The 21512-nt window shown below is 42.8% G+C and overlaps 1 protein-coding gene across 6 annotated transcripts in view; it reads left to right on the top strand.

Annotated features, from left to right (window-relative positions):
• pcdh19 (protocadherin 19) overlaps positions 1-21512 on the top strand; it is a 55109-nt gene that overhangs the window by 19774 nt on the left and 13823 nt on the right. For 3 of the 6 annotated variants that reach the window (XM_078260265.1, XM_078260264.1, XM_078260261.1), the window contains exons 3-4: positions 10474-10532; positions 12340-12512. In XM_078260265.1, coding sequence (XP_078116391.1) covers positions 10474-10532; positions 12340-12512 — 232 coding nt within the window. Of the gene's footprint in view, positions 1-10473; positions 10534-12328; positions 12513-21512 lie in introns of all 6 variants that reach the window. The other 3 variants (XM_078260262.1, XM_078260263.1, XM_078260260.1) reach the window with 1 other exon arrangement.

The raw sequence follows: 21512 nt of genomic DNA, 5'->3' as shown, positions 1-21512 counted from the left end.
CGTTAGCTGGGAGTCTACTTGCCATTAAAATGGGTTTTTAATTTCTATTATTTTGAAAGCATTGGTTAAAAATTAACCAAGTGCAGAGGTAAAGTAACAACCATATGTCTTCCATCGCTGTAAGATGGAAAAGGAGAAGAGTCTCCATCCGAGCTTTCCCCTCCTCTTATCGCTTCCCCTCTCGTCCTATTACCCATGCAGCCAGCATCCTCTCTAAATTGTTTTGTATGACCTTTGCTACAGTAGCACTAATTATTACCATCACACAGGCCCTGTAAGGCACACAGCTAATTATACTGGATTTATCTGAAGGGACATTGGTGCCATTCTTCATAGGCATGTCTTGGCTACTGTCAGTGTGGGTGATCTAAAACCAGAATGAGGTTAATATGGGTAATACAGTAAAAGTAATTAGAGTCACAATAATTACAAGCATAGTTGTAATAACAATGAAGACGAGGTTATTAGTAATAGGGGTCCAACATTAACACATACACACCTACACATATGCAATACCTTATATAATTGGCATTGCCAAAACAAATGCGAGAAGTGCTGTGCAATATGCATAATGACATTAGTGATGAGCCAGATTGTTGTTTCCTCTGAATCTATGTTTGACAGTGGTAGTTGAAAGATACATTTTCAAAGGTATTGTGGGATTACCCCCTAGTGTAGGTACCAGGACCTCTAGTCATTGCATCTCATAAAGAGTTGTTACTAGAGGAAGCGATATTTTTCAAAGCTCCATCTTGAATGAAGAAGGGCAGTTGGAGCCGTCTTTTGGCTGGCGGCAACTTGTGTAATGAGCCTAAGAGGGTTCCAATTATTCCACTTGCGATCAAAAAGGAAAAGGAGATTACTTCTCTTGCCTTTTTTTCTTTGACATTTCACACAGTAACATCTTTTGATAGGGGCTGGGGGAGAGAGGAAAAAGAAAACGATTGCTAGCGAGCGCCTGATAGTCTTGAACAGGCTCCAGCACTACAGTCCTTTCTGTCTAGCAGAGACAAAGCAATGCTTTTGCAGCTCACACATTTTCTTCCTTTATTTTTTATATATGTTTTTGTAATAAAACTACTTTTCCCAGTGCATGGTACATTAGCTTTCTCTCAGATTGTGTCACCTGCGCAAGACAGAAAGGGAGCTTTCATATGACCGCAGGCTTTGGCTACAGCAGACTTGATGGCCGATCGCTGCCATATTTCTCCACAGAGCTATTGTAAATTGCGAGGAGGCATGTTGGGTACTCACTCACTCACTGCAGTTGTTTTCCTCCTCTGCTTAACAGTGTAAGTCATGTTCCACAGAATACAATGGGGAGTTGAATTATTCAATTGTGTACAGATTTTTCCCCTCTCCTTTTCATTTATTAAATTCCCAGATTACAAGTAAAAGTACATTAGATGCCTGGCGGTAACTAAAAGGATTTCTCCTATAGGATATCACACTAAATCAGCCTCGGAGAAATAAACGATGAAAAAAGACAAATAATATGATGTACCACTGCACTGAGACAAAGACAACTCCAATCGGCACAGATAAACATCCACCCCCTAAGATATGTTCGTGGTAGATAACAGCTTTGCAGCACGCACACAAACAGACACACAAGTGCACAGAGCAGAGCTTTGATAAGCACGAAAATTACTACATGTTGTTTATGGTGGCAGAACAAAAGGATTCAAGGTCTTCGTTTCAAGAAATCAAGCTGTGGAAAGGTGGATGCGGGGTTTAAGATGCATTTCAATTGGATAGATTTGACTTCATAATATAGACATAATTAGGGGGAAACAAGATATGTGCTTGAGTGTTTTTTGCGTGTGAGACTGAGATCTGGGAATACAGTGCCTTGCCTTCCCCTGTGAATCCACTGCAGGGGTAGAGATCCACCGTCTGTTGCTGTTTTCCATGACCCTGTATATCCCCCTGCAGTGAAAAACCATGTTTGCCCCCAAAGACGGCCCTAATACAAATTAAATTAAGTGAAGCCAGTGCTAATCCCTGTGTGTTTCAACTGCGGAAACAACCCCCTCCCTCACGAATGAGTGGGTCAAGCCCGCTGCATCTGGCCTCCTCTCCACTGGCCCTGCTCTCAAGCTGCTGGGCTCCCAGTCCCTGACGGAGACAACAGCAGGCCTCGCTCCGACTTTTCCCACTGCGACTCTATGTGTGCGTTTGTGTAAACATGTGTTATACTGTAAATCTGTGCTGTTATTCCCTTTCTGACTCACACAGTGTTTACTCCCTTGTGCTTGTATTGCCTTTGCGCCTGCATGTTTGCATGTGAGCATTTCTTCGAGAAAGCTTTATTTTTGTTTGTGACCGTCTTACGCTATTCACACACATTTCTTGTTTTTGCTGGCATTTTAGATTTTAATTGTAAAGTTACAGTTAAATGTAAAATACAGAGGATTCAGATGTCCACATCTCGCAGACAAACTACTTAACAGCAGTGTAATGGAAAACAAACAGTGGCGTCCGACCCACTTAGTGTTGGATGATGTTTTGTTCTGCCTGTGCCCTGATGGCAGCCTGTCACAGTCCTGTTAACAAGCTGGATTTAAAGATGCGTTGGTGATGTGCAAGCAGCTAATACTCTGCTGTCAATCCCGGTGCAGACAGCTGCCTCGAAAGACCATCCCAAATATTAGCACCAGATGTGCTTCTCATTGAAGCCCCAGCAAACAGGATCAAAAGCTAACTAGGCTTTCATAGCTGGATCACTGATAGGAGTAGCCTTGTTGTGACGCTAGCTAAAAGATCTCATATGCCCATCTGTTTAATAAAAAAACCCTTTCTGTGATACGCACTTTGGCATCAAGCCCAATCGTCCACCCCTGATTTGTGCACCAGCTCTGATTTGCGAGACAAAGTGCACCAACTGAGTTTTAGCAGCTGGTGTACACAGATATTGTGTTTAGGGGGCTGTGGGTTAGGTGGGCGGGTTGCTTTTTGAAGAGCTGGAGTCTGGAGTATGTGTGTGTGTGTGTGTGTGTGTGTGTGTGTGTGTGTGTGTGTGTGCGTCGACAGTATATACATTTGTGTGTGATCTGAGCACCTGCACACATGCCCTTTGAAAAGCTCCATCACCCCTCCATCCAACCAACATGCAGTGTAAACATGGTTTGTTTGAGCGAGTGGCCGGGGGTAGTTGGATTAATGAGCGCTGATGAAGTTCCACTTGTAACCTGGGTGCTGCCTCCCTATTTGCTGGAGTGGCTGTGATGTGGTAGTGTGTCTGGAGGCGGTGACTCATTCCCTTTACGCAGTGTCAGATTAAGGCATGTCAATAAACAGACCCACTCAATCCATCTCCGAGTGACTGCATCCGCTCACAGAGACTTCCAGTCTGTAATGAGCTGCTGCAAATCTCCATCCAACTAAAATGTCTGGAAAGATGCCTTGTCACAGTCAGCGAGAGAAAAAAGAGAGAGGGAGGGAGACATAGAGACTACAGCAGCAGCGACGTGACTGGCAGCCACCTTTGAGCTGCTAAGAGAAAACGTATCAAGCGTCGTGCTCCAGAGTGTTGTACAGTGCAAGTTGATCAGCTCTCCTCGCAGATTCGCAGATTTCTCATTTCCGTTGTCCCCATGTGTATTGAGTTAATCAAAAAATGAATTCTAAGTTTACTGATTTTCAAAAGTGACTCAAAGTTATGCTGTTTATTCACTGCTCTCGTGTAAGCATTTAAGGGGAATGTGTTTACATAATCTGCAGTGTCTGAGTGTTTATTTTTAAGGCCCTGCCCAGGGGAGGTGGGAGAAACCTTTGGGAATTCCTTGTGCACTAATTTAGCGTGCCCCCCCTCCCCCTCAACACTGGCTAATATAGGGCACATTTGAGACGAGAAAATGCTATCTAGTAATTCTCCCCTAAATATGAAATGACTGTTAAACACATATGTCTGTAGTGCTTTTTCCCAGAGGGTCTGGAATAACAATAAATCTATCTGGATTAGATGTTGCACTCAACATTTCCGGCGTCTGCTAGAAGAAAACACAACACTTACCTCTCTTGCTTGGCGCCATACACACATTAATGGATTTGGGGATGTGAGGAGTGTGAAAACCTTTCGGTCTGACATCCAAATTAAAGAAAATCCCTCAAGACTTGCCTAAAGGGGAAGTGCCTGCTATTTGAGTTTGATTAGGCTCCGACGGCTCTAAGAAAAGTAAGCCGATTTCTTTTAGGAAACAGCCTCGATAGTCAAGTCTTTTTCCTCCCTTTTTACTATGTAAAACCATGAATCCTAATCTTATAGAGATACTCAGGTTTTCTTTCTGACGTAGAGATAGAATAAGTCTGGAAACACATGCAGACCTGAATGCTGAACAGGTGTTAAATGAAACTCTATCCAGCCTCATGTGTCTGGTGATGCAGTAGACCCCTATTCATTCTAAGTGGACACTATGACTCCCATCTGAGAGGCTTAAAAGCACCAGCCTTGTCTCTTAAGACACAGACAAAACAAAAACACCAACTCCGGATCCCACACAGCCACCAACAGTTTGAAACATGTTGGTCCTGAGCAGTGATTCTCTGGTAAGACAACAGCTCTGACTCAAGCCTCTTTAGCGTCAGCCGACTCCGCTGGAATGCAGACGTCTGCAGAGGGGACCTATTATTTAAAATCTTTTCATCATGCTGAAAGGGAGGGAAATATCTTTGACGTTGAGAAGCTCATGAATAATGAATGTAGTTTCTATCAATGTATGCATAATAAATCACAACTCTACTAACTGGACTTCTGTGGAGCCTGTAGTCCTTAGTGACATGGAGACTTTTGTCTCTGTTTCTGAATAAAAGACAGCCGCATTATCTTCTGCAGTTTTCTATGTGGGGGTGATACACAGGTGGAACAAGCAATAGCTTTAGTACTTTGGCCCTTTTCCTCACTTTATGAGAGCAGGGGGTGATTGTTTTGGTCAGAATGAGCAAATATTTGTTCAATTTCCCACAGAAAGTCAAGATAAGTGAGGAGGAAGTGCAAGCAGGAAGTGGTGTTGTGTTCACAAATCGGTTTCATTGTGTTTCAGAGAAGCTGTTATTTAGTTTGCTCAAACAATACTCAACACGTAACACATGTGGTCAAGGACACAATTGACCTCATAATAGCGCTCAATTCACCCAGTTTATGTGTTTATTTATTTTTGCTCAGTTCACAAAGACTGCAGAAATGTACAAGCTACAGCTGAGCAAGGCAGCTTTTAAAAGCCTTTTCACCACAGTATCACTCGCTTTCATAACATGATTGATTCCCAAATGGGCTGCTGGGTTTGGGATGAATTGATGGGTGATGAAGTGAAATGATGCAGAGAATGTGGCAGGTTATTTGTCACACGTGTACCCTTCTGTCACAATTGATTGTGTATAATTTGAGTTTGCAGGGGAGCCAGTTGATATTAAATGGTAACAACTCTCTGTATTCATCACGGCAGGCCCCCTTTAACAGGCAGAAATAGAAAATGTAATCTCATCCACAACCATGGCTGTGCCTCAGGCACTCTTTCACCCTTTTTACCGCTGATCCTCCCTTAGGGGCCCTGCCCTCTATAAAGGAAGAGAGAAATCTATAATCTAGCAGATGGCAGAGGATCTATGGGAAATTCTATAATCGGGAAAGTGATGATGATGATGGTCGTTGGGGTAGAGTGGGCAGAGGGGTGGAGGGTTACGGCAACTCAGGGCCAAAGAGTGCTTCTTCCTTCTCACATAAATAATAGACAAAATCCACTCCGAGCAGGTGCTTTGGTGGTCTGTGTTTTTTCGTCCTGAGTGTCACACAGACTGAATGTGAGCTGCTGTGAGGTGCTGCTGGGTGCAGACCCAGAGGCGAGGTGGTCGGGCGCCAGCTCAGCCCTGCAAGTCAGGGATTGTTGGAGCAGTGCTTTTTGTAGGGAAGCAGAAAGAGAGAGTCTGTGTGTGCAGGAATGTGAATGTGCAAGAGGCTCAAAGTAAAGCATTTCTTTTCATAGTCGCAGTGTATAGGATGAGAAAGTCAGCCGCAGGCACGCACACACACACACACACACACACACACACACACACACACACACACACACACACAGACTCTCTCTCCTCAGCATCCTCACTGCAGAATTACATGAGGGGAATACATGCATATGTAAACAGGCAGTTTTAAACACTGACCATCCTTCTTCCAGTGGAGTTTTTCTCCTAATTTCCTCCTCTCACTTACTTTTTTTCATCACTACTCTTTATCACAACCAAACCTAGCTGGATAATGAAGCCTTTTTTATTTTCTAATTGCAGCTGGCTTGCCCTCTAAACCCCCTGGATCTCTTTCTCCTAATCTCATCCTTTAGCAATGGGATATCAATAACAAGGCACATTATGTGTAACATTTCCTTCCTGGACCGAGGGGAGTCTGTGAGCGAGCAGCAGCAACAATGAACGAAGACACAACCTCACACTGCTTAAACACAGAATGAAGCAGCAAAATTTGATTCGACAGTTTTAATTGATTCTGTCTAGTCTGTTCTGTATGTTTAAACGTTTTAGTGTGGCGGTATCCACAACAATCGTGGCTTGATGTTTTTTGTCAGCTAAATTGATGACATTAAAGAGTTTGCATCCATGACTGACTTGAAACACTCACTTCTGTAATAAATTTTTCTTCTTTTAGATGCTCAATTTTAGACACAGTCCTGACAACTCACCCCACCCTGCTTAAATACCTTCTGCTTTTAAGCAGTTTAACTCATGTTTGATAGATACACTTTATCCCAACTGTTAACTTTGCTTAAAAGATTGATCGTATGCATCCGTATTTAAGCAAGGTTTAATTTTGTAATTTGCTAAATGGCAAGTATTCCTTGAATAAGAAACAGATTGCTGATGGCATCATCAGTGCCAGCCGTGTCAGTGCATGTCGCTGCATCTGTCCGTTTTTTTCGCGCTTGCTTCCCTGTTTAAATGTTATACTGTGCTGTATCAGCCTCAATAATACATACAGTAGGGCAGCTGTGTGACATTTTTCTCTCTCTCTTTTCTCTCCTATCTGTGTGACATCTGCTGAACTTGTCGGGTGTTTACTGGTGTAACAACTGGTGTCTTCACTCCCCACCCCTCCTCTTCTCTCTGGTGCTCCCCATGCCCCCACACAATGAATACACTTGCATCCAGACTACAGAACCAATTGTCACGCTGGAAGGAAGGCAAATCAAATCTTACGGCAGCAACTAGGCGAGGAGATTGCTTTTCCTCTCAGTGGCAGAGGAGCGAGCCCATCGTCCCCGTGCCTCAGGTTTTACTGGAGAGAAAGAAGCAAAGGGTGAAAGGGGAAAGCTACTGGGCTGCAGCAGCTGGACCGCAAGTCTCCCGCAGGTCAAGTCTCACCCATTTCCCCCCATCTTCACCCTCCCTCTCTCTCTCTCTCTCTCTCTCTCTCTCTCTCTCTCTCTCTCTCTCTCCACTCTCTTTCCACTTCCCTCCCCACTCATCCTGACACTACCTATCAGTCACCCGGCGACACCGGGGACTACATTCCTCCCTCCAGTCCTCCAGATGAAACGGAACAATAATTATGGGGATAGAGTGGCTCTGGCCGCCAAACTGGGGCCGCTCAGATCACAACAACACATTGTCCAACCTGATTAAGTAGCCATTTGTGGCGTCCTCGCTGTAGTTAAGCAGTTCTCATCCTCTTGCCTGAAACTTGACCTCTCAGCAAGATATATTGACATTTCCTCCAATTTGAGGTTGGTCAGAAATGTGGGGGAAGACATCACATTTCTTTACAGGAAGCCTGGGCTAATGCATCTGATTCTCTCTCAGAATAGGCACATTTGACTGACTCACCAATGCCCAAGGTTATGCCTTCACATGTTTGGCATTTCCACTGACAATATAATAAAAGCAGGATATGTGGTTATCGCCAATTAAACCTTTGAGTAATCATGAGCTAAGAAATGGGGAAGCAAAAACATTGCATGGACGAATACTATGAAGAGTCCACTTTGGATGTACCGACTACCCACTTAAGAGAGCTCCATGTAAAAACCCTGAGAGGGAATTGCATTATGGAAACTACAGTTCCATTTCTGGACTTGAGCAGCTTTAGAGCTGGGACATACTGCCTTCCTCTCCAGGCCATGCTTACACAGAACCTGCCATCCAAACCAATTACAGGCTGCAGCCAGAGTGACATTCTCAAGAAATTTTCTATCTTGTCTTTTAAATGAAGTTTTCCCCTTGTTACTCATGCCTTGCATTTTCATTAGTTTCTCACTGGATGCTCAGCCGCTGTAGAAGAAGAGGCTTTGCTATAGCATAACAGCATTATTGATCAACATTATTGATCTATAATAGAAGCATTATATATAAGAGAAATATCATATTCTTTGATAAAACACCAACTATTTGTCTAAAGAATGGCATGATTTATAAATAAATTTAAGGTAATGTGTTAATCATTTATTAATAACTAATATGAGTTGCAGTGTGTTGCCACTGTCGCTACCTTTGATATTTAATAAAGTCAAGCTGAACAGAAACAAAAGGAGTCAGGGATAATACAAGAGAACAAACAATAACATGTTAATTAAATTCCTTTTTATGAATTATCTTCTCTATATTAATGAGTTAAAGTTTAATTAGGGGTAAATGGTAAAGGGAGACAGAATGATGCTAACCTTCAGCGCAAACACATTACATCATAATTGAGCGAACCCCAATCAGAGGTTTGCCCTTGCATTGTTGCTTAGCATTATACAAACTGCCTGCAAAAATAATTAGAAGGAAAGGAGGTGAGATGGCAAACAACAGTTTATCTCCTAATGATTGAAGGTCAACCTATGCACCTTTGAGAATACTGAAAGATAACTACATCTCTGACATACATACAAGTTCCTTTAGGTTTACAGCAACTAAAGAGACGAGAACAGCGTCAGCATCGGTCGAATAATAATGCTGCACAGCATATAAGAAAATGGCATCAATACCGCAAATCTAAACAAACAAGGACATGTATTTGGTAGCATTAACAAGCTCTTACATTTTTCATAGACTGCAAACAGGTCATGGTAGCTATTTGCCAGACGTAAACACCACGCATTGGCTGCTGTGATCTGCCAGCATCACTTTTATTTATTTATGCATTTATTTATTTATTTATTTCAAAAGAGATCCAAGAAGCCTGGGACTAATGTTTGACATTTCCACTGCTCCCCCATCCTCACTGCTCAGACTTCTATGCATTGTGGTTTCACTTCCACGCAGTCGCTGAAAAAGTTCAAAATGTTCAACCCCGTTAACAACTAATGAGGAGAGTGTGCGCACAGTTGCACACTGAGTTTTAATCCAAATCTGTTTGGTCACCATGTATGACAGCTGTGCAGGGCCACTGCTACCTCAACAGCAGGCCTGTGTCAAATGTGTAGCTCACTTGATAATCAGCAACTGTGCTCCAGTGCCTGCATTAACCTTTCTTATCATAGGGGTGACTTTTTTTTACCACATGGCTTTGATATCGGTACTGTAGACTTCCCTCGGAAGTCAGCCATTGACTCACAGCTTTTTATCAGGATAAAATATCTGCGCCGTGGAACTTTATGTGAAGGCTCTGCTTTCTTTCTGCAGAAAACACCTGCATCTTATCAAAGTTTGTCGAAAGGGTCGTATCATGGCTTTTCGCAGGACTGGGGAAGTCCTTTGAGAGGCTTTGATACCCTTTGGCCCTCTGACATCTTACTAAGTGTGAGTAGAAGCTTGGCAGACACAGGAGGCGCTACCTGCTCAGTGTACACTAACTCCTCTGTCCATGTGCTCTTAATCGTCAGACTTTTCCTTGCTAAATAAATGTTTAAAAAAGAAGAATGAATGTAGGATGCCTTTGAACTGTGTTCTCTAATGTGGGTCAGGGATCTATCGTATGCATATTCCGAAAGGCTTTTCATCTGCAATTGCGGAGTTAAGATTCCCCTGGTGCACTTTTAATTTCATCTACTTCTCTTGCAGTTATTTATTTAATTTTTCCACATTAATGTTTTCTCAAACATGGTTAACACAAAGTTCAGAGAAGAAAAAAGGGAAACTTTTCTTCTCCCTCTCTCTGCATGATAGTCTGTCCGCCCTAATGACTCCATTTTAAAGACGGTGGGCTGACTGGCAGCGGAGGGAGGGAGCAAGGGATCGAGAGCGGGGAGGGTGAAGAGGAGAAGAGAGGCTGCGCTCACTGCAGCACTCTCCTCGACTCTCAGCTCCCAGTCAGCCTCTCTGTGTGTGTGTGCTTTGAAAGAGAATAGGATTCAGCCCTTTGAAAGCCGAGGCTGCTCACTGGGGCCTTTGTGTAAAATAACATTTCAACTGAAAGCCAATTACTGGTAACATTATTTTGGTTGCTTCCATTATTAAAAGTACCTCTCTCTGTTGCCCCCCCATCATCCCTCAACCACAACCCCCACCCCACCCACTCACCCCCCAACGCCCTGCTTCGCTTTGTTACAGACGGAGAATTATTCCATTGACTCCAGTTACGTGAACAGCAGAGCCCACCTCATTAAAAGGTATGTCTTGATTAGGAATTGTTACCAGCACCTCGTTACCATTGTTATCTGTAATTATTTTATCTAATGAGTGCACAGCTACCGTTGCTGCAGTTTGCATGTGTAACTGCATGTTTCTCATTCAGTATAATTGCAATGGGAGGATAAGATTTGGGGATAAATTGCATTACTCCACAGTGCGTTTAGTAGACATTTGTTGAAATGAGCCACAAACTCACACTTTCAGATTATTAGATTACACACAGCAGCAGAATCAGCAAGTAATGCTTTTTGTATTTACAGATAACCTTATTACTCTGCTGTAATTATCTTCATTAGCAACACATGTGGCTTGAATTGCATCTGGATACAGCTTAAAACCACTACTTATGATTAAATGATATTCAAGAGATTTCTCAAGTGCTTTTCTTCCACTATTTTTAAAAACAGGAATAGCTTCATGAATAGTCAATAAGTATGTTGTTTTTTCCCTTGGGTGAAAAAGTGAAGAATACATGTTTTCATTGTGCTTTGTATTTCAGTCCACCTGAACCAGGATATTAGATAGGGCTGCGGTAATGCAGGGTTGGGGGTTGGGATGGGGGTCATATAATAATTCCCTCCAGCCTGAGTTTTGTAGGCTCACTTGGAAAACTACAGTTCTGCTTTTTTACCCGCAGCTAGGAAACATTCCAGCATTTCTTTTGTTTGAGGCCATCCTGGCCTTTTGAAAACCCATTAAAAAAAAAAAAAAAGATTCCCAGCGTTAATGTAAACAAAGAGCATTCAAGTGTGGGCTTCTGCAGCACACTACAAAGAAATCCCCTCAGGAGCCAGTGAGCCTATGGTCTGGGACAGGTGCAATTACAGTGATAACATCAGAGCGCCAGCATTACCTGCAGTCCTCTCTCCCAGGCTGGAGAATGTGAGGCTCGGGCCCAGGAATGCAGCTACCTTGTGCTGTCCTTCACTTCCTCTCCCTTTCTTTTTGTTTGCACACATGTGTTTACTCTCATTTTCTCCTCTGTCTGTTCCGTTCTCTCCTTTCTAGCCTCTTTTCTCCCACTACATAAACTCATCGATATATATATATTTTTTCTCTCCTGCAAGAACACATGTTCATATATTCACCCCTATTTAGTGTTGTTTGTAAAGCTGCATTTGTTCCAGTGGGATGGAAATCAAATGAAGGGAAATCATGCTGTTACTGTGCAGCTGTTGATTGTGCCCCCCACCCCACCCTCTTTATTGACTGTGAGCCCCAAACAAGACAGATGCTCAGTTTGTATACTTCCAGCATTTCCTACATCCATCTACCTTCCAGGAATTCCTGATTACTGCAGTATTTGTTTGATTGTAGTGAGTGAGTGCCTCCTGTTTGTTCAATGCGATGTCCTTGAAGTCAGTGCATCCATCCTGAATGTCCCTGTCTGAGACATCCTTTAGCTGCCATGCTATCTGTAAAGGGGTGGGGGAAACTTCACTTAATCCAAAAGACCCTCAACAGATTTAAACTTGCTATTTTATGGTTACTGCAAGCATAGAAACTGGAGCGAGGCCTTTGTTCTCTGCAAAAGCGTAGTATTTAACTAAGCCTTACAACAAAAGCAGCAACAAAATCACTATGCATCTGATTTCAAATTCATGGACACGGACCACGTAAAAGGGAAAAGAATTCATAGAAAAGGCGATAAAAAAGGACAGGGAGAGAAAGACCGACAGCTTGTCACAAACCATCAGAGACACAGGGATGAAGGAGAGCATGTAAAAGCAGGTGATGTGACAGTTAATCAACATATCCCTCTCCTCCCTTCTGGCCCCCATGTAGCACGTCGACATTCAAGGACCTGGAGGGGAACAGTCTGAAGGACAGCGGCCACGAGGAGAGCGACCAGACCGACAGTGAACATGATGTCCAGAGAGGACACTATGTTGACACGGCTGTCAATGACGTGCTGAACATGACTGTCCCCCCTAATGTTTGCCAGCTGCCAGACCAAGGTAAGAAAATCTGTTGCTTGTACGTGTACGAGTGTGCGCTCTGTGTGTGAGGAGGATTGCCACATCCTTTGGAGTGTGTTTTGCCAGTTTCAAGATAAAAACCAGTGTGTACTCATGTGCGCACCAGAGTTTGTTTTCATGCCACAAGAGCATCTCTTAAGGTGCATTATACCCATTGCAAGCTTCAGATGTGCAAGTATGAATAACATCACAGTTTTCTTTTTGTGTCTTTGATGTCCTGCTAGAGCAGCTAATGTGAGGGATCTCTGACAATTAAAGCTACCCTTTGAAACAGGCTTAGGCAGCATTATTGACTGAGAGTAGCCATGTCTGCTCTTGAAGTGGGGACCGACTTCAGATGTGCTTGAATGGCAGCAATTAGGCTCACAAAGGTACAAGGTGGAAATCTACATACCTCCACGTGCCCTGATCCATTATTCAGTGGGATCATTTAGCAGGGAATTAATGTTGATGTTTCATTTCTGACTCACCGTTTAAAAAGACATCCACTTGGTTGGCAGAAGTCAGTGTAAGGGTCATGTTCGTTCTTAACTACTGCCAGTCAGACTGAGAAAGAGAGTGTGTCATTGAGAGGGAGAGAGAGTGGAGAAAGCTGTCTGGAGCAGACCATGATGTTACTATATGCACCTGAGGGTATTTACTAAGCTAAAGGTAAAACTACATGCACAGGTGTAACAGCTCAGCAGCGCACCAGTGTGTGTGTGTGTGTGTGTGTGTGTGTGTGTGTGTGTGTGTGTGTGTGTGTGTGTGTGTGTGTGTGTGTGTGTGTGTGTGTGTGAAAATTGCAGACATTTTAGAAAGACTCGCATTAGCAATTTTATTCTGAGTGAGGTGGAAACACAAGACATTTTATTTTAAAAGCACACTCCCGAGGACAGCACTCCCAGATCACTTGCCGTATCTGAACTTTACATTTGCGCTGTGCTCCAATTTGAGTACTTGTGCCAATTTTAGTTTTTCTTCCCTCAGTTAACGTCGACATCGTTTTGGTTCCTTTTTACTAACACTGCCCCAGTAAGGCTGTCTACTCTCTCACTACTCTACTGTCTTCCTCCTCGGCTCATATAGGAAAGACATTTTAATGAGCAAGCGATAACGAAAAAGGAATCCTAGTTTGTGAAAATGCATGATATTTTTATCAGTGGACTGAAGTGTGTGGGTGTGGTTGCAGAAGCAGCAATATACATGTGTAGGCTCTTCCTTGTCTGGTTCCTGGCACATTTAACTAACCTGATGCTTTACTTGGAGCAATTTGGCTGTTGATGTTGTTTGACTGGGGAATAATAATAATATTAGGCAACCTACACTTTGTTACACATGTTAATCTACAATATAGTCATACAAATGGATCTGCCTTCACGGCCTATATATTGTGACTACTAATGACTTAGCTGAGAAATACAGATAGATGTATAAAGGGTCAGTAAGTATGGTTACTATTGGAATCAAGTTGTACTGGGCGTTCCCTCGACGGCATCAGACAGTAATGAACAATGAAAAGTGAATTTGCTGACTTTTGGTAGCCGACTGTAATTACTTCACAACCCGCAAAAAAAAATGTCCTGTGCCTTTAAAAAATGCTTGCTGACAGGTCCTCTAGTAGTGGGATCTATTGGAGACAATTACAAATGATGTACATGAGGAATATTACAAGTGGGGAGAGCTCTCTGAGGCAGTTCTTTTTTCATTAACACCATCAATGATTGTATCTGTTTCAGCAAAATAGATGCATACCTCCTGAATGTGTAATGCATTGCTGGTAAACAGAACAAGAGGCTATTTCACAGCGCTGTCCATTCTTTTGACTAGAACAAATAGATGATAACAAAGTATCTGTTTGGAATTACAATTAGATGGTTTGTTATTGACTTTTGTTTTATTGCACTCAGCTCCAGACTCACTTTTGGCCAGCAATTTCCCTCAGTAAGGACTTAACAAAATGGCTTCACTAGAAGCTTCCCCCTCCCTTTGTTTTGAAAGTCAGTCAGCAGCAGTGGTCACACCAGAGAGTAATGAGAGTCTGTTCATAATTATTAAATGAATTGACCAAAGATCCTTACACGTGCAGAAATGTAATGACATAGCAAATTAAATCGTCCCTCTATTACCATCTCAACGGTCTAATTACACAGTTAAAGGGCATGGTGGGCTGACAGAGATGGGCAGATTCAGCATGACGCACAGTTGAATCTGTCTCTCCTGTTGTATGAGGATTTTACATCATCAGATTTTTTTGTGGCGCTCCTCAGGAGAACACTAGCTTCCTCTTTTCCCTCCTTCATTTTCTTCTGTGCAAACTCACTTGAGGACGAAGGCAGAAATAGAACAGTTGGGGTTTGTACAATATGAGAGCTGCAGTGGTTACAGACATGTATGTATGCTTATGTGGTTTCACTTTGAGCTCATCTGTCCTAATTGACAAAAAATGGACACTATCTGCTGGTTCTATTGAGTCAATGGAGGGAATTGTCAGAAAACAAATAAGCATGTTCACTAAACACACCACTGCTTAGATATCTTTTGGGACTGTTATGTAGTGTGCCTCTCCTGCCATCTAAAGCAGAAAATAAGTTGAGAGACTGCAATTGCCAAAGGATGACAACACCCACAAGCCAAGGGTAGAAGAGCCTTGTTTTCTGTGTGTTTTTATTGTTCTGTTTTCTTGTGTTGATAAGTGCTGAGAACAAAAGGAAGCTTGAAGGGGGAAGGAGGAAGGGTTAAACTCTCGGGCTTTTACAGTGCAAATGTTTACCATTCCCAGTGCTATGTAAGGGTGTTGTTTGCCCAAGAGACAAGCCGTTACCTTTACACAAAGCCCCCATCATGTTGTGGGCTTTCATGTGGGAATCCAATTGTGTGATGAGATTCAGCTGCTAACTAGCCCAGCTCTGAATCACAGTGGGCATTTTCCTCTCTGTATCAATTTACGAGTTTGATATTTGGCTTTTGTCCATCAGAGTTATGCTTTTTTTCTTCAGTGATTCGGTTTCAACAGCAGCTATTCATTATTCCTGCACCAGCCACCACCAAGGTAACTTTCAGTGAAGTGCTTGTGAAGAGATTTTACACTTAAATCTGATGCCTCTTTGTTGAATCCCTGCCAAGAGTCTAAAGAGGTGTGTGTGCTCTTTTTGAAAACCTGACCTGAAATATCCTCACCCAGTGGATTAGATTAGGGAAGTATCTGAAGAACAAATTAGATTGAATGTCTTAAAATCTATAAAATAAGAGCTATTTTGAACATGTAATTGCTCCGTCATATCTGCCAATAGAATAATAAAAATAGATGGTATTGCTTTAACTATAAACTGAGAAGAAGAGCTTTATAAAATGAATTTGTCTTTATCTTTATAGGCATGTCTGTGAAGTTAGGGGGATTTGGTTGAAATGTGCGACATGCAAGCTTTGGCTCTGTAGAACCATAAGTGTCAAGGGAGAAGCGAGGGAACAGACTCCGAGGGGGCTGGTGACAAAGGGAGCTAAATCTATTTTTTTCGACTTCCTTGATTGTCATAGCTCACACTTTAATTCCTCCCGGATATGGATGAGCCATGGTTTTTAAGGATTAAGATTTGTGTATTGTTAAATCGCTCGAGTTATCTCCGCGGGAGGGAAAAGGGAGAGCATGATGTCGCTTCACTGTGTCCGATTTGCGGGTTTAGAGGTTTGTGGTCTTGGTTTTAGAATTATTTCCAGGTCAATGTGTGGGTGTTATTCAAAAATAAAATAAAAAAGCCCTTACTTTTGGTGTATTAGACTCAAAGGGATCCAAGACTGCTCAATTAGCCAGAGCAGGGAACAGGCCTCTTTTATTTCTGACATATTCCTCGGCCTCCACCTCTGGAGAATATCTCTCATCTATCTGTTAGCTCCCTATGGGTGTGTGCCTGAAGCTGGAGCCCAGGAATGAAAGCCCCCTACGTGGGCCGCAGAATTCTCCATATTCCCTCCTTCCATCAGCAGATCCGCAGGGTTTCGCTGTTCCTAATTGATTTCAGCCCCCCCCCCACACACACACACACACACACACACTCTCTCTCTCTCTCTCTCTCTCTCTCTCTCTCTCTCTCTCTCTCTCTCTCTCTCTCCGTATGTCTTTCTGTCTTCCTCTTCTGTTTCTGTCTACTGACTGCAAACATCTCCAACCCACATCTCCCAACTTTGTGCCAGTCAAGCAGTTCCCTTTCCCCTGTTGAATTAAAGAAAGAGTAAAGGCACCTCCCATGTTTCTGCTGAAAACTTGCCCTAAATTCAACACGGGAACATTTCTAGTTTGCAGTTCTCTGATCTACTAACGAAAATGCTGACAGGTGTCAGAATCCGGAAGGCAACAGGAACAGGGCTGTGCTGACAACACGAGAGGAGGAGATAGAGGCAGTGCGTGTGCGTGTGTGTGTGTGTGTGTGTGTGTGTGTGTGTGTGTGTGTGTGTGTGAGGGAGACAGAGAGGGAGAGATGAGCTGAGAGTCTAGTAAGCAGTCTTAGCGAGGGGAAATAAAAAGAGGAAAGGAGGAAACAATCTCTCTGACAGGTAGGAGTGATTCTTTTCTTCCTTCTCTCACTCCAAGATAACTCTGTGAATGTGCCTGAGGATTTAACTGATTCTCAAACAACATTTGATTGAATTAAGCACCAAAACTCGGGCTGGCAACAACATGTGTTGCGTTATGATATTTTATGATTAGATTAACATACAAACTCTATACAGGGACCATCCATTTTGATTTTGATTGGCCTAATCTAATGTGTAACCCATGGCGGAGTTAAAATGGCTGACAGTGACAAAGAGCTGCAATACAAGCATTAAGGAAGATAGAGTGCACACACACTACATGCTCAAACACACCAGAGACTGCTTGCGAGCAGGTGTAGTGAGGTCTGTAATAAACAACCAAGATGCAGATTTTGCCTCTCAGATGTAGAGACTTGAGGAAGTACTGTATAAGGAAATAAAATGTCATTTCAAGCTGTGTCCATCTGTGTTCATCTTTTTTTAATCATGCTTACATCTCTGAATGAAACTGTGACTCAGTGAGGTCTCCGGCTCTGTCTTTTTTTTAAATTACACCTAATATAATAAAAAAAGAGCTGACCAATACAGATCTTTATCATTTAGAGGAAATACATGGATTTTTTTCCTCCATCTTTGTATCAACATATCTCACTGAGTAAAGTAAGCCGGTTTCCTACACTGCTTTCATGTCTGTTCTAAATTAAAATAATTGGCTGTTGCCTCTTGGTCGTATTTGTTTGCAGTATTCACATAAGTAAACCAACAAATTATTAAAAAAAAAAAGCATATGTGAGCCCATCCCTGTAGTTAATTCCACGAGGGAATAAGTTAAGAGATGTAAAGAAGTGCTTAAACAAACTTGACATGTTTTGATTCTGTTAAGTTTTTCGCCTCCAGCTTGCTCTTCCTCAAATGCACTCTCTAATACAGACACACAAAAATGCATGCAAAAGGTCTTCTTCTCCAGCGCAGACGGAAAACATAGTAATGTTATAATACTGGCATCCCCTGAACCCTCATTCTGCCAAAGCTCTCCTGAATATACCCAGTGTATTTAATCAGCTCAAGAGGGGACTGCTTATCTTTTTGCACTTGTCATGGATAGCGTATTGAACATATCAGAGAGAGAAATGGGAATAGTTCATTATTTTCTAGGGCTCACAATGAGCCTGATGTATCTCATTGCAGGCCTTCAACTGACAGCTCATTTTCTAGACAATCCTGGCATTCAGTTCACAACGCGACAGGGCAAGAGAGAGAGAGAGAGAGAGAGAGAGAGAGAGAGAGAGAGAGAGAGAGAGAGAGAGAGAGAGAGAGAGGAAACACAGAGACAGAGAGAAAATAGTGCTCCGGATCTCCATTGCCTATTCATGACGCTGTGGCATGCTAGGTGTGTTAATAATCTCTGCAGAAACCAAGTGAATCACAGTTGTTTGTTGAACACCTAGCCAAGCTGGGCCCCAATTGACAGCAGATGGGAAAACAGGGGGATCAGGATGATCCCAGACAGAGGGAGGGAGATTAAGAACAGGTAATATGCTGAAGTTGATGCGGGCCGAGTGTGTATTAAACAGACAGGAGAAAGTACCTGAATTTTAAATCTTGTCTTAGTGTGTGTGTACACAGTATATGGAGAGTGTGTGTATATGTGTGTGTGTGTGTGTGTGTGTGTGTGTGTGTGTGTGTGTGTGTGTGTGTGTGTGTGTGGATGCAAGGGCGTCTTTAAAGGTTAATCAGAGAATGAAGAGGGGAAAGAGAGAGAGGGAGGAAGATAAAGAGACGGCACAGGAGAGAAATATTATGGATTGGGGTAAATAGAGTGAAATTCAAGTAGCAGAGCTGTAGCATCGTCTCCAGTCTACTAGCCTTTTGTGGCTCCGATTGATTCTGGTTCTTCTCCGAGGAACCGAGGCAGCAGCCTTTTTCTTCGTAATCCCACCGTTGTTTTTTAATACTTTGAGGTCACTGTTTGGGCACAACCCCTTCTCCACTGCAACAAAGCAAGTAATACGACTGTGGGTTACAACAGAGGGCTGTGTGCAGTCCCATTTGTACTTAAAATCTTTAATGGGAATAGGATCTTGTACCTCCAGTTTGCCATGGAGTCTAATCTAAACACAATTTGCATTTAACAGTGATGATCTTATCTTCATGTGCAAATTCTACATAATGAGAGGTTAACAAAGCCTCCTCCACAATGGTGTTCTTTATTTTCCGTCCTTCCCACCCACAAACAATTCAAGTGCAGAGGCTGTCTCACGCACCCATATCGAGACAGTGAAGCCAAGGCAAGTCATTTTTCCTTCGGAGATGCTAAACACATACATTCACTGTGTTGTTGAATGTCTGTTGGAATGAGTAACAGTTAAACCAGGCCAGTGACTCTAATATAGCCTACGGAAAATGACACAGTAGTGAATTACATTACTGTCTTACTGAGAATGCTAATTTGATGAACATGGTATCTTTTAACACTTCATTCCCCAGCATGGGTCCAGACATCCTAATATCTTGGAGTTTTAGTGGAAATAAGGAAGCTTGATGAATGTGGTAACTCTCACAAATGTGGCTGCTGGTCAGCTGAGAGAAAGATTTCCATGGCACTGCCGGGGGAATGTACTGATTAGCCATTGTTGTCTGTCTGTTTGCGTGCGTATAAGTTGGCCACCAGATCCACTCTGCCCCTTGGACAGAAAACAGCAGATAGTATACTTCCAGAACAGATCCTGTGCCTGTGGTGACAACTTTGGTTCCTCTAATACACATTTACAAAAAGCATGACTTACCACAGCCTTGTTGCTGTAATGGTATGACTATAGACCGATGCCATGTGGAGTAAACAACCTGATGAGGACATACTATACACATAGATTAACTCAAAGGAGCCTCAGTGTGTGGCTAGAAGTGGTCAGGATAGTCACTGAGTGACTATCCTGCCAAAGCAAGGCTTGTATTACAGGGATCCCAGGATATCAGACACCAGGCGGCCTGTGCTCCCTCCAGGCAGGGCAGAGTCTGGCAGCTGGCCCGTAGCCCAGATAGCTATAATCAGCTCCATTACCTGTAGCACTGGCTCCCATTTATGAGCCCTCATAGTGGAACCTTGGCTATACTGTGAGGATTAGGGATGCTGTGAAATTTAGAAAAAGCACAAATAGCATGCACATGCTATAGCTACACCTGCTGCAGACACATACGTTATACACACAGGAGCGCATTTGTAGCTTTGTGCCACACACGTGTTGTGAATGGGAGGAGAATTTCTGGGCATTATGGGTCTTGTCACGAGGCATTTGTTTTATCTTCTCCCTCCGTGAAAGGAAAGATTAAGAATATACTCTGCTCTGTTTAAGGGGAAAACCAGCTGTCTCCTGACAAGTACATTGTAGCCCGCAGTTTTCTGTCCAGAATACAAAGAGACATTTATCACTGCAGCTGGGGTAACGGAGGAAGGGAGAGAGGGGGGGGTCTCCTGTGCTGCAGCAACGTGCATTTTTTTTTTAACCCCCATTACTTCCTTTCTGTGGGAAAAACACTATACCTCCATCCTCTTTAATCCATTTGAGATTTCCCACGTCCCTATTTTTCTTTCATTTCATTGTCTCATCTCCCCCCTGGTTTTTTATCTTAGCCCACGTCACCTTGTTTCTCCCGACAAAATTATAACCCAGATGGAATATGTAGCAGGAATATGTAAAGTTATGGCATCCTCCTCAGTTGTGGCAACAAAAGGTTACTGCCTCAGGAATACTTCTATAATATTTCCATATTTTGCTCTCCTCATGTATATTCAGTGCGAATGATTTATTCTGTAACATTTTATAGCCGTTGAAATGCTGAATTTCTCTGCATATGTTGTAAAACATAGCATGGCAGAATGTGCTCCTCGGATTTGAGCTCAGCAGAAGTTAAACAGAGGTTAAAGAAAAGTCGTCCAAACCACCACTACCATTACTATCTTTCATTCACCAATTAGTGTCAGTGATCCCTCGCTGTCCCCTAGATGGCCTTGCAGGGATGAGCTCACTATGTTGTAATTCGACATTTTGAGTAGGTCTCAATAGTGGTAGGCACATTTTTGCTGCCAGTGACCCAGATTATAAACTATTGATGAGAGAGTGAAGGCACAGTAGCAGAGAAGAGGGACCTGCTGAGGTGTGTGGAGACCCAGGGAGCCTCCACCGACCTTTTCTTGGCCACCGGTCTCCACAAGACTTGTCTTTCAACACGTCTTCATATTCAAGAACCTCCCCGGTCTATTTAACCTCTCTGCTCTGTTGATTCCTTATTCAGAGGTTTCACATGCACACTAGTAATTCAGGTTAAGGACACACATATTGACTACAGAGTTTAACAGGGTTGTCTTAGTTGGGTAAAATCAAAATTGTAATGTGCATAACCTGAGCAACACAATGAGTTTATTAGTCAATCTGGATTATACAGACACTGTATTAAGATTTCTGCCTG

This window comes from Sander vitreus, chromosome 10 (assembly GCF_031162955.1).
Source record: "Sander vitreus isolate 19-12246 chromosome 10, sanVit1, whole genome shotgun sequence".
Taxonomy (NCBI): Eukaryota; Metazoa; Chordata; class Actinopteri; order Perciformes; family Percidae; genus Sander; species Sander vitreus.
The sequence above is the reverse complement of the archived record's forward strand: the minus strand, read 5'-3'. Positions and strand labels throughout refer to the sequence as shown.